This window comes from Haplochromis burtoni, unplaced genomic scaffold, assembly GCF_018398535.1.
Source record: "Haplochromis burtoni strain Fernald_Lab_line unplaced genomic scaffold, NCSU_Asbu1 Contig_9, whole genome shotgun sequence".
NCBI lineage: Eukaryota > Metazoa > Chordata > Actinopteri > Cichliformes > Cichlidae > Haplochromis > Haplochromis burtoni.
In genome coordinates, this window is record NW_024582370.1 from 905,956 (window position 1) to 919,505 (window position 13,550).

At 41.9% G+C, this 13,550-nt stretch overlaps 1 protein-coding gene across 2 annotated transcripts; it reads left to right on the plus strand.

Annotated features, from left to right (window-relative positions):
• The first annotated feature begins 4,588 nt into the window (after positions 1 to 4,588).
• Positions 4,589 to 12,743, plus strand: kcna2b (potassium voltage-gated channel, shaker-related subfamily, member 2b). 2 transcript variants are annotated; one of them, XM_005914666.2, is made up of 3 exons: positions 4,589 to 4,932; positions 5,689 to 5,835; positions 6,533 to 12,743. In XM_005914666.2, exon 3 carries the CDS (start codon positions 6,637 to 6,639, stop codon positions 8,128 to 8,130), a length of 1,494 nt encoding a protein of 497 aa, XP_005914728.1. In that variant the 5' UTR covers positions 4,589 to 4,932; positions 5,689 to 5,835; positions 6,533 to 6,636; the 3' UTR covers positions 8,131 to 12,743. The 2 variants fall into 2 exon arrangements, with proteins under 2 accessions (XP_005914728.1, XP_005914727.1); XM_005914665.2 differs by having other exon boundaries at positions 4,589 to 5,835.
• The last annotated feature ends 807 nt before the right edge of the window (positions 12,744 to 13,550 follow it).

Below are 13,550 nucleotides of genomic sequence, written 5' to 3' on the forward strand. Positions count from 1 at the left end.
GTTTGTATACATTAACTGTTCATTTAGCTGAATTGTCCAGACAGAGAGCACTTAACTGCTGCCCACAGTTTCAGAAATTCCTTAGGGAAAATGAATGTTCAGTGGACGTGTCAGGCCACCAAGAGCCTCCTTGCAAAGGTGATGTTTTTAATATGTTGCTTATAGATTCAGCAGCACATATCTAGTGATACAGAATACATGCCATTTGTATACTCCTCTCTTTGCTAAACCACACCCTCCAGATCAGCAAGATCATTGATTTTCTCTTGTTTTCTAAGGTGGAGAAAACAACGGAAAGTGAAACCACATCTAGAATCAATACCGGAGCACTCTGCTCTGGAGGTAAGGACATATCTCATCGTGAAAACCGGTTGCTTTCAACAGACAGGTATAGAACTTGCAAGGTCATTTTCTAAATATAGAGAGAGACCCCAGGGGGAGACATGCAGAGAACGTGAAGAGTGGGTGGAGAAAATGAGAGGAAAAGGAGGGATGAATGGCCAGAATAAGCTGATGAACTCCTTGGTGTGTCATACAGGAGCCGAGTTCTGCAACAAAGATTAGTTTATTTTTGTTCTCCATTTACATTAACTGCAGTTTCATTAGATGTAAATTCAGAAACATATTCATATTCATTTATACATGTATAAAGAAATGGGTGTGTTTTTGCACTTGGATTTTTGTGGGCTTGAAGCCACAAAGAAACAGGGAGTCAGTATGTTAAGGAATGTACGGATAACAACAGCTCATCACTGCACGTGTGAGTGTGCTGCATCTAGTAAGATATCACCTGCTGCAGCACCAGCAGAGGTCACACAGGACAAAGCTCCTCCCTGCAGTCATCTGTCATAACTTAGATAAACAACCTCTCTCCCTCACTCAGTCTCGTTCTCAATATATGTATATATATGTATATATATGTATATATATATATATATATATATATATAATATAATATACATATATATATATATATATATATATATATATATATATGTATGTATGTGTGTATTGGTACCCTGGTTTCATCTGAAGTATTACACGATGCCTGTGTGCTATGAAAGTGTGAATTTGACGTATGTCAGACACACTGTAGAGTTACAAAGAGTTTTTAGTTTATGTACAGTGAGTGATCACATTTTATTCACCTAAGTGCTTTACAATACAAAAGAAAAACACGACGTTTCCATCCACACATATGCAGATTAGTCACATGCAATAACACAATAATAAACTCTCCCTCATCCACGGTTCCAGAGATCAGCAGCAACTGAATGTTACAGCTGATGCATGTCTGAAGTTGCTTGCGAGAATAAAGTCATCCTGCGATGGGAGCAGAAGCAGAGTCCTGTGTATATCGCCTGTGCTGAGTTTTGACAGAGTTGACAGTTCAGTATGTTCAGTGTATCAGACTGCTTTGTCAGTGCTTTAGAATATCTGCAGTATGCCCTGCATATATGTAAAAAAAAATCCTGAATCATTGTGTAGTAGGTTTCCAACCTATGATAAAAGATGACTCATCCCTGCCCTGACTGTTGTAACTTATACAGCTCTACATACAACAGTAATTAACAGTGGGATTCCAATAAGACTTCAGTTAGCTGATGATTTTTTTATTTGGTTAAAGAAATAAAACACTTTTGAAAAAATGTATTCATGGTTTAGAACAGTGAATTCTAACATGAAAAACTGATGTTGGATCTTAAAACAAAAACACCAAACAGCTGCAACAATTAAATAAACCTCACGTCACTGTGACCCTTTCTGAATCCCATATTCTATAACATGCTCTAAGTGCACTCTTCCTCATCCCGTGAGTGAAAGTGTGTTTAGATAATTGCTTTCAACATGGTGGTGGAAGATGAATCATTGTTCTACTGACACCCAGCGCGGGATATTGGAAGCTGGGCTTGCTCCTGCATTTAGAAATGGGCTGTGTTCATTTACATTCACAAACAACTGAAGATTTAAGAGTTCCAGGGCATTTATCAGTAGAACCTGATAACACCAGAGTGGCAAATACAGTGCAGTACCATAAAAAGTATTTGTTCCCTTCCTGATGTCTTATGGTTTGTATTTATCACACTTGCTTCATCATGCTTCAGATCATCAAATAAATTTAGATAAATGCCGTTTGCACATGTAGTTATTAAAATGATTATTTCATTTCGGGGAAGAGGAACGGGCCAAACCTAGCTGTGCTGTTTAAATCCAAACTATAAACCAAGTCAGCTTGAGCCTCATGGCATTAACTGATGCCTGGACATTCTCCTTCAGGATTTTCTGATAGAGAGCAGAATTCATGGTTACATCATTTAGAGCAAGTCGTCCAGGTCCTGAAGCAGCAAAGGAGCCCCAGATCATCATGTGTCTGTGAAGGTTCTCAGTCATCCAGGTCATCGTAGTCAAAGGAGGCACAGATAAGAAGACCAGACACCAGCGAGGGAGGATAAGAAGGACAGACGCAACAACATTGTCATCCCCTATGTAGCCGGTGTATCAGAGAAACTCAGGAGAGTTTTCTCCAAGCACGACATCCCAGTGTATTTCAGACCCAGCAACACGCTCAGACAGAAACTGGTTCACCCGAAAGACAAAACGCCAAAACACAACTTAACAATGTGGTGTATGCTGTACAGTGCAGCGAGGAATGCCAGACCTCTACATTGGAGAGACCAAACAGCCACTTCACAAGCGCATGGCACAACATAGAAGAGCCACCTCCACAGGACAAGACTCAGCAGTCCATCTGCATCTTAAGGATAAAGGACACTCTTTCGAGGATGCCAATGTTCACATTTTGGACAGAGAGGACAGATGGTTTGAAAGAGGAGTGAAAGAAGCCATCTATGTCCACTGTGAGCGACCATCTTTGAACAGAGGCGGGGGTTTACGACACCAACTCTCTGCCATCTATAATCCAGTTTTGAGATCCCTTCCCAGACGCCTTAACGCCCACTCACATCCTGGGCCATCTGACCTCAGGAAATCACATGATAAGGTGGGGCCAGGTTTCACAATGAAGCTCACCCGAAACTCTGGCTGATTGGGACCCACACCCAGTTTCACACCTTGGCTCAGGCGATTAGAGGATCATCAGGGGGTCCTTTTGTCCCTCTGTGGGGGGAAACTCCCACTAGGTTTAAATCTGGGACTCTCCACCATTTGACCTTAGAACTGAAGAAGCTTCTCGGATGAGAGGTGAAACGTCTTCAAGCAACTTAAAGAAGTCCAGACGCTTTTCTTTCGCAAGCTCCTTTGACCAGATCATCATGCTACCACCACCATGTCTGACTGTTGGTATGATGTTGTTCTTATGAAATGCTGTGTTGGTTTGGGGACTCAAACCTTCCAAAAAGTTCAACTCTTGTCTTGTCAGTTCACAAAATATTTCACCAAAAGTCTCGGGGTTCACCATGACGTTATTTGGTGAATGCAAGACGAGCCTTGGTGTTCTCAGTGGTTTTAACTATGTAGCTCTCCCATGGATGCCACTTTTGCCCAGTTCCTGTCCAATTTTTGAAACATGAAGGCTGTCCTTAACTCATGCAAGTGAACCCTGCAGTTTTTTTAGATGTTGTTCTCAGTTCTTTGGTGACCTCCCAGGTCATTGATTTACTCTTGGAGTAACTTTGGTATGCTGGCCACTCCTGGGAAGGTTCCAGGATATCTCCATTTGTGGGTAATGGCTCTCACCAGTGGTTTACTGGAGTCTCAAAGCCTTGGAAATGGCTTTGTAACCCAAAGTGATAGATGTCAGTGACTTTGTTTCTCATCTGTTCCTGAGTTTCTTTAGATTGTGGTGATTCAATTTGAGATCTTTTAGCCTCTTTCACTTTGTCAGACATGTTCTATGTAAGGGTTTCTCGATTGTGCAGGTCTGGCAGTAATCAGGCCTGGATATGGCAAGTGAATTTGAACTCAACTTTTCAACAAATGAGCTTAATCACAGTTGATAACGAGGTGGGCAATTACTATTTTAAATAGGGCCAGTCAGGTTTGGACAGGTTTTTTCCTTAATAAATAGAATAATTTTTAAAAATGTAATCTTTTAAAATATCATCTCTCTCTCTCTCTCTCTCACACACACACACAACACACACACACACACACACACACACACACACACACACACACACACACACACACACACACAAAGCGATCAGGACAGGGGTGTTTCTATGTCATACATATAAAGATTAACTATTATAATCATTAGAGAGACATGAATTCCAAAACTATTCAAGACCGTCAAAAATAACTTTGAACACCTGGGATTTTGTTGTTTTGTGCATTAGCTCTTTAAACGTGTAATTTCCCCTACAATTCTCCCTCACTGTTGTTCACGGTGTTTTTGTGCCTCTCTTAAGCCCAATTCTAATTTGTTATGTGGATATATATCCACATCGGAAACACAACAGAAGCCAAGTCATTAACAACATTTTATCGCTCAAATTTTTTCGGACATTCTCTGCCTCTAAGGGTTTTTTTCTTCTTCTTCTTCTTCTTCCCCTTAATCTCTTCTGAGCAGCGCGGGTTTTGCTTAGAAACGCTTCCACTCTCTAGTGGGCGATGCTTCCTCTTTAATGTGGAAGAGTGAGGACAGGAGTGTCGGGGGTGGGGAGCGCAAAGGGATGGGGCGAGGCGCACAAGAAGCTTTTAGTATGCGCTGCAATGCCTAACTGCAGCCCACGCATCTCTACTATGGTGAATTATGGTGAAATATGAGAAACACGGGAAGAGCCGGCAGCTCAAAAACAGTTAGACGTGATGAGATGACACAGCCGCTGGACTGATTAGTCAAATAGGGGAAGAAGGGCACATATGAAGAAATAGACGAACGACCTCAAGACACCTTTTGAGAAGAGAAAAACTGGATTTAACAAAACATTAATAGGCTACATGCGTCTGCACAACAACAAGACAATCGCGGTGAATTCCTGCATGCCATTAGCCTATCTGAAATAATGCTGCCTGTACTCGGACAGATAATGCTATGCTGCTTTGTTTAGTGCATGGAGACTGTTGTGGATTTCCATGATCCGCACAGGATAGGGCTGCAAATGGCTTGAGCATGTCTGGCACCTGCCCCTCCAAACTAACTCGCGCTTGCAGTCAACTACAACATTTCCATTTAATGTCTGAAATGCATGAACTTGGCTGCTTGGACTCACATTTATTAGCAATAGCTTATTTCGCCATCAGAGGGTTGGTTTCATCCATGGAGTTGTGAATGCATTCTGTTTCTTAGTAATGTGCATCACTGGTGTAGTCATATGGATTTTCCCCATCCGAAAAAAAGGATGGTGATATTTACGTTGAAATAATTAAAAAAGTAACATTTTTTTAAACAACTTAGGAATCAAACAGGTGATTCCGCGTTATTTCTTAAATCTCCTCGGCGGCTTTCAGAGTATCTTTTCTTCAGTAAGTCCACTGATGCCAGGCAACAAGGCTGTCGTTGTTTTTGTTTTGGGCGACGGCAGTGTCATGTTAAATTTAACTAATGTCAGGATTTTAAGTGTGTTTATGTGCAAACCACTTGCCCCCACCGTCGTCCCCGACCAGCTTCAGCCTGTAGCGTAGCTGCATCTCGGCATGTGCCCGCTGGTCACTGAAGCGATGGAGGTAACTCCTGCATCCTCACACCTTGTCCCCTCTCCCATTCCCACTGCCGCCTTGCTGCAGCGCCAGAGCTTCGGATGATATATGAGTGACAGGAAGGAGCTGCTTGGACCGAGGGGAGTGACTCAGGACCGGGCACTCTGCTTAAGATTTACCAGCAGAGGACAGAGACTGTAAACAAGCCCAATACGTGCCTGTGAAAAGTAGCAGGTAGGGGCTTTTGATTGATTGATTTTTTCAGACCTTATTTTAAAAATCAAAAGCTGAAAAAAGTTTTTTGTTTTTTTTGTGCACCACCGTTGCTTTTGTGCAGCTGCTAATGAACAGAACAGATGTGTGTTATGTCAAACACGTGAATTAACAAATCTCCCAAAATCTTCTCTACTGAAAAAACTACGAAGTTTATTAATTTAGGTAAGATTTGTTTTTCAGCATTGGTAGGAAATGCTGGTAACACCAGATTTATAGAGGAAACTCATCTCAGAGACTGTGGAGCACTGAGCTCATAATCAGATTTGTTGGTTGTAATTGCACCCTGTGAGAGTGGATACTGTATTACTGGCCTGCATATTGATCCTGCAGTGTGCTCATATGAGGGAGAACTCATAACCTAATACACAGACACAATGGAGCCAGCGCTCGCAAATGGTTCTGCCCCCACCAACTTGTTATTTTCAAATGCTCTGCTTTCAAGGCTTTGAAGTAACATGGCCTTTCTGGGAAATAACAGCAGCTGAAAAATGTTTGGTTTAAAAATTGACAAAATAAGTGGATCATAAATGTTTGCCAGTGAATACAAGTTTCTGAACAAGTTATTCGTTTAAAGTCCCATAAAAAGTAGAGCATGAAGCATGTGCTGATCACATTAATATTAAACCTACCTCTGCTTTCTGTCTGTTCCTTTTAGCAGGCAAATCTGCCTGACTGTACAAGTGTGTGGAGCCTTTACCTACTTGTGGCCCAGCGTGGCCCCGCCCGGTCTGAAAGCTGCAGGTCCCATCTTCTTCCATCATGACGGTCGCTACCAGCGACCCTGCGGATGAAGCAGCAGCACATCCAGGTCAGTCTCATGACCATTACGACTCGGATCCGGATCATGAATGCTGCGAGAGGGTTGTCATTAACATCTCAGGCTTGCGCTTTGAGACACAGCTGAAGACACTTTCCCAGTTTCCAGAGACACTGCTAGGTGATCCTAAAAAAAGGATGAGGTATTTTGATCCGCTCCGGAATGAATACTTCTTTGATCGGAATCGACCAAGTTTTGACGCTATTCTGTATTATTACCAGTCTGGAGGGAGACTGCGCCGGCCTGTTAACGTGACTCTTGACATTTTTTCTGAGGAGATCCGATTTTATGAATTGGGTGAAGAGGCTATGGAAATCTTCAGGGAGGATGAAGGTTTTATAAGGGAAGAGGAGCGGCCTCTGCCAGAAAACGAGTTCCAGAGACAAGTGTGGCTTCTGTTTGAATATCCAGAGAGCTCAGGACCAGCTCGCATCATTGCCATAATCTCTGTCATGGTGATTCTTATCTCTATTGTCAGTTTCTGTCTGGAGACACTGCCACTTAATCGAAACGAAGATGAGATGTATAACTCACTCCAGTCCACATACAACACCACCACTCCATCTGCAAGCTTTTATTTTACAGATCCTTTCTTCATTGTTGAGACGCTTTGCATCATCTGGTTCTCTTTTGAGTTCCTAGTTAGGTTCTTCGCCTGTCCCAGCAAAACTGGATTTTTTGGCAACATCATGAACATCATTGATATTGTGGCAATCATCCCGTACTTCATCACCCTCGGCACAGAACTAGCAGAGCGGCCAGAGGATGGCCAGGCAGGCCAGCAAGCCATGTCGTTGGCTATTCTCCGTGTCATCCGTCTAGTTAGGGTATTTCGTATCTTCAAACTCTCACGTCATTCCAAGGGACTCCAGATCTTAGGGCAGACACTGAAGGCCAGCATGCGTGAGCTGGGCCTCCTCATCTTCTTCCTGTTCATTGGTGTCATCCTCTTCTCTAGTGCGGTCTACTTTGCAGAAGCAGACGAGCCAGTTTCTCAGTTCAGCAGCATCCCCGAGGCCTTTTGGTGGGCAGTGGTTTCCATGACAACCGTAGGCTACGGAGACATGGTCCCAACAACTATTGGGGGGAAGATTGTGGGGTCTCTCTGTGCAATTGCCGGTGTGCTGACTATTGCACTGCCTGTACCGGTCATTGTATCAAACTTCAACTACTTCTACCACAGAGAGACAGAAGGTGAGGAGCAGGCACAGTATCTGAATATGCCAAGTGTGCCTAAAGCCAGCTCAGCTGACGAGCTGAAGAAGAGCGGTCGGAGCGGCAGCGGATCCACTCTCAGTAAGTCTGACTATGTGGAAATCCAAGAGGCAGTGAACCACAGTATGGAGGACTTCAGATCAGAGGCCAGGAAAACAGGAAACTGCACCCTGGCCAACACTAACTATGTAAACATCACCAAGATGCGTACAGATGTATAATGCGAGCTCGGATGATTTACTTCTGCTGGGATCTACAATAACTGTAGTAGGAAGCTAAAGGTCCGCATACTGATAAATGTATGGGGCCCAGAATAAGAGTACAGAGCAGATCAGTGAGATTAACGTGGAGAAAGGGTCAGTAGAGAAGACCACATCCTCTCCCACATCATGTTCATACTATAGAACTGTCAGCTGTCGTATTCACGACATTGTTAGTGTTTGCATGGAGTTAGTCTTACCTGTGAAAGTAGTTATCCTGCCTCCAACAGTAGCAAAATTGTAGCCTAACCATAATAATCAATAATAACAATATAAAAGGACCACAAATTTTTTTTTATCTTCTTTCTCTAATTGCTGCACAAAGGATGCATGATAACAATATTCCAACAATATTACAGACGTGTCATAACTTATAAAACAGGCCACTCGATCAGCATTCATGGGCAGCTTTAATCTGCTGCTCTAACTGCCAAGGTCCAGATACACAGAAAGATCATTTCAACCAGATCACAGCTGTTCTCTCGAGGGAACACCGAATTAAGAAAGAAAGAACGAGAGTGCAGCACCAATATGCTGGTGGCCATGTGCACTAGTATTCATTCCCTTGCTACATCTTGTCTAGTACAAGCTAGCAGAGACAGGTAGATACCAACAGTCTAAATGAGTGCTTTGCTGTAATTCTGTACACCACATTCTTTTCCTGCCATTTCTTCTTGATGAAGTTCAAAATGATTTACAATGTCTATGCAGGGTGCGTGACTCTCTCCACTCGAAGCCTTTTCTTGCCTCTAATTAGTGCAGATTAGCAGGTGAACAGCAGAACACTGAACAGAGTGAATGTCTTAACGTATTCTACTAATGAGTGTTTTTAATATAATTAATTTATGATCAACGTGGTCTTATTACACATATTTTCATGGCCTTAATGTTGAATGAAATACTCTTTTAGTGTTCTGGGTGAGTTTCCAGCCTCTTTGCTGTAACCTTAGACACGCAGTTAAACGTGTTCAGCTTGACATCACTGCCCAAAATAAACGTTGCTGTTCTTGACTTCAAAGCATTCCATGTGTGTAGGAATAGATACAATGATTTTGTGGGCAAATTGCTGACATTCTGTTGCATATATCAACACAGCTTAGGTCTCATGATCAACTGAAATGTATATATGTCATTTTTAAGCTTCAGCTTTAGTGCCAGCATTTGAGTTTACTGCAAGTCTGCTTACGACGTCTTTAGCAGTTAGCTGTTAAAACAGAGTAATCTGACCTAATCAAGCTGCTTCACAGCGTTATCCTTTAATGGCCTCCATCTAAGGCAGACATGAAAAGGGAACATTTGTTTTCCTCTGAAAGTTGTTATGTGCAACCACCTGCTAAATTGGATCTTGGTTTGTAAAAGACATCAATTTTCTTTTGCTAATTTTGTATACATTTTTTTCCGTTTCTGCACCCATTTCAGAAATCATTCCCCTGGCCCAACATATTTAACTAACCAAAACTTATGCAGTTCTGATTTTGCAAAGCTGCATGTCCTCAAAAGTAATCATTGGTGCATGCATTAATATAAGTAATATTTGACAATAAAGAAAGGAAAACGTACTTAATTACATACATGGAAAGTTCTAAGCTAGAGAGGGTAGTGTGTTCATGTGGCAGCTTATTAGCTACCTCCAGCATAGGAGATGAAAGATATCAAACTATGATCCGCCCTGTGGATGCTAACAACATCCCAAACTCTTCACTTTTCTATTTGTTATAGTCTGTTGCCGTCACGACCTAGTATCTATGTATCGTGAAAGCGCACCGTCTGCTCCCAGCTCAGTGGATGCACTGAGATTCATAGCTGATCAGTCAGAGTTTTTGCTCACCCAAGTGTATTTGTAATGCTCCAAGGATCTGTATGAGTGCTGCCATCTCTAACATATAGGTCCATCAACCTCGGTGTGTAATATTTTGTGGGTGAGAGAGCTTATGAGAGAGAAATAGACTCAGACACAAAGAGACTGTGAGAGAAACGTAGAGCTGACGTCACTGCTCTCAAATGCTGCTCCCCTTGTTTCCAGGCTAGAATGACAATGGTGCTCAGCGTTAGCACAGTGTTTACAGCCTATGTACTGCATATATTAAACACATGCACATAGTATATTAAACAAAGCAAACTGAAAGGAAACACTCCGTTGTGATGATGTCCACAGTGCGTGTGGACCTGTGAGATAAGCTACAGTGTCTGCAAAGGCAAGTTACTGAAGACTTAAAATATAAGGAAGTAGAGCAAAGTCTGTGAAGGGAAGTATGATCATTCAAGTGAGACAACACTGCCGCAATTTTCTCCCTTGTATTTTTCTTATGTGTATTTGCATTACTATGAGCTGCTCCTGTGTACAGGAACACCTGCGTATATATGTCACTTCAGGCTTAGGCTGGACGCTGTCTTTGCTGCTCTTCTTAGCAAGCATACAACACCTGAAATGACAACAAACTCTCAGAGAAACCAACAGCGTGGCACATCAGGATCTAAGTCATGGATAACACGGCTTTGCTGTACTGCACAACACGAGTGGACTTGTACACAGACACACATTCATACAAACACTGGGCATTTTAAAACATACAGACAGTGTACACAGATGCTTACCCGTGACATGTAATCTTATGGACATGTCTGGCAGACGCATTTCTGTGACAGACTTCGCTGCCACAACGGACCTAAACCTGCCGATTGTGGGGTTTGCACAACTGCAGCCATGTAAATGTATCTAAGAGTTAGAGCTGCTTTAATTATGTCGTCAAGTACCTAATGCTTTAGAACCAGACTCTGCCATGTGTAGGTTCCTGCGTAATAGAAAATCCATGAAACTGATTTGCTTTGTCAGAAATGATAAAATCCTGTTGTTTTTCACTCTGTTTTTGTATTAATTAGCTGCCGTTGAGCCTCAGAAGTGGATGGACTGAGGTTTGATGCAGACCTTGGTCAAATAAATCCTGTCTCAGTACAAAGTTACTCTCAGAAAACCAGTCGCTCTGCTCTGTCTTCTTCAACTGTTTGACAGGCAAAAACGTGTGTGAATGAAATATAAGATAATCCTCAGCTCATTGACTGTGTTGTTGTCTATACTTACAGCTGTCTATGCTCACTATATGTACAAGGATTTATCTGCTATTGTATGCAAAAGAAGGAACTAAGAATCAAGCTGTATATTATTACACCCAAAGAAATATGGATTTGAATGTCTGTCCTTATCATGTCCTATGAACATAAACTAAAACCAGAAAATATCTATTCAGAGATACTTTCATTATTTAAAATAAATGTATATTATAAAGTTATTATGAATTATACTGGTCTCATTGATAACATCAAGAATATATTTATGCTAACATGCAGCTACTGTTGTGTTTTTCTCATGTGGATTCACACCGTGGTGTCCTATAAGCAGCTGTCACAGAAACGATAGTGAAATCGGCTGTGACATCATTTTGTGTGAGAAAGAAAACAAAACAAAAAGGAAAAAGCTGTAACAGAGCGTATACATCGAGGGAACCGCTACTGGAGCATCTGCTCTCATGTCCATTACATACGGTGTATCAACCCTCACCACCTAAATGGCTTCGTGTCCCGCTTTTCGCCTTAAGTGAATCTTGTGCTCTCTGTGGATTACTGAGAAAGCAAAGTGGCCTATTTATAAAACCAGCAAGGAGGGGAGTGAGCGAGAGAGAGCAAAAGGCCCTTGACTTGTAATTCATCAAAGTGGGACAAGTGCAAACATTTCTCTGAATCAGTACCATTTGGCACTCCCCCTTGTACCTGGTTTGTTTCTCCTCACGTCGCCTTGCTCACTTGTGCTCTTATCACTGCTGCTTGAGTAAGTCTGCCTTCCCCTCTCTATTATTTGGCCCTCGACTTTCATTTGCCACACATTTTCCTCGTGAGTTCATCTGTCTCCCTCTCTGCAGCGCTCTAAACACTAAATGATGCACAGTGGATGATTTGATCCCCCTTCCCAGACATATATCAGTATAATTTTCTCTCTGGACGTCTCAGTAGGCTGGGTCCGGAAAGTCAGGTAAGGACAGCAGTGGGAGGAGGTAACTGATGGTGTTTTCCCACTGATTGATATCTGATTGTATTAAACATCAACTCACCCATATAGCCAATATTCCAGTCATATTGCCCACTAGTGGTTCCTCCTCCCTGCAGGGTTATTGTCTCTTGTCTTTAGTGACGCTTTGGGGCAATTTTAATTACTCTTGATTTAGTGGCCTTGAAAAGTAGTGACATTCATTCACAATATTACCAATATGTTTTTGTAGAGCTAGTCATTTTGATTGACATAAGTGCATTTGCTTTTATGCTGTATGAGGTAATATCTATTAGGCCAAGAGAGTGTCTCATGTGCAGGACATATTTCCCTGATGTACTGTGAGCTGATTTATACCCGAACATGCAGCCCTCTTAATAGCCTGAGTGCATCTTTACATTCACGTGTGTGGAGGAGGGGAGTTTCCTTTTTCATCAGTCCTGTATGAATGGTGAAAGACCCCGTTTTAATAACACTAGGTTTTCTTTTTTCTGTTCACAGGTTTATGATTTAAGCAGCTAGAGGACTGTGTTATGTGAACACTCCATAATCATATTGGGTAAGGAAGACAAAGATAAACGCATAAACCTATAAAAAGGTTAATTAATATGCCAGATATTCGATGGTGGATGGCTGACAGCCTGTCTGTGCTGTAGATGACCTGATGTTATTTATAGCTTTGACATAAAATCTATAGCCAGCTTTCACAATATACCTTTGCTTCCAGTGACCTGTTAATCTTCAGTATTCTCTTTAATTGTTGCAGCTGACTTGCTTTGACACCCATTAATAAATCGATCCACATAACAGAGACACGTGATTGCGGCGAAACAAAGACTCAACTGCTAATGTTCTAACTTCCCTGTCTTACTGAGCTCCATCTGTCTTTCATCTGTCCATCTGTAGTGTTGGATTCCTCCACTACCCCTCCAACCAGAGCTTGATTATAAGGCCATTGTTTAGTTTATCTCTATATCTTTATTTATAGACACACATACTCACAAACCTCATTACAGTAATACTTTGTGTAATCCCCCAGGTGGTGGTTTTGATCTTTCTTTCAGTTCTCCATCTTCATCTTTTCCAGTAAATGTCCCCACCCACACACCAATAAAACACAAGCCACTGAGAACACACTCAGATATCTAAGACTAATTTAATCCAGGATACAAAACGCTGATATGATGATCGAGCATTCTGGGATAAAAGACACATTCACTCAGGGCTTCATGTTCCATTATGTCATATTTCCACATAATAGGAACACAGTGAGACTGGTCACTACTTCAGACAACAAACTGATACATTTACTTTCCTTTTTAACCTCATTTGACTAATAGAA

What these genes read in the sequence shown, in the direction of transcription:
- kcna2b (XM_005914665.2), top strand. Translation starts at nt 6,637, where the DNA reads ATGACGGTCGCTACCAGCGACCCTGCGGATGAAGCAGCAGCACATCCA.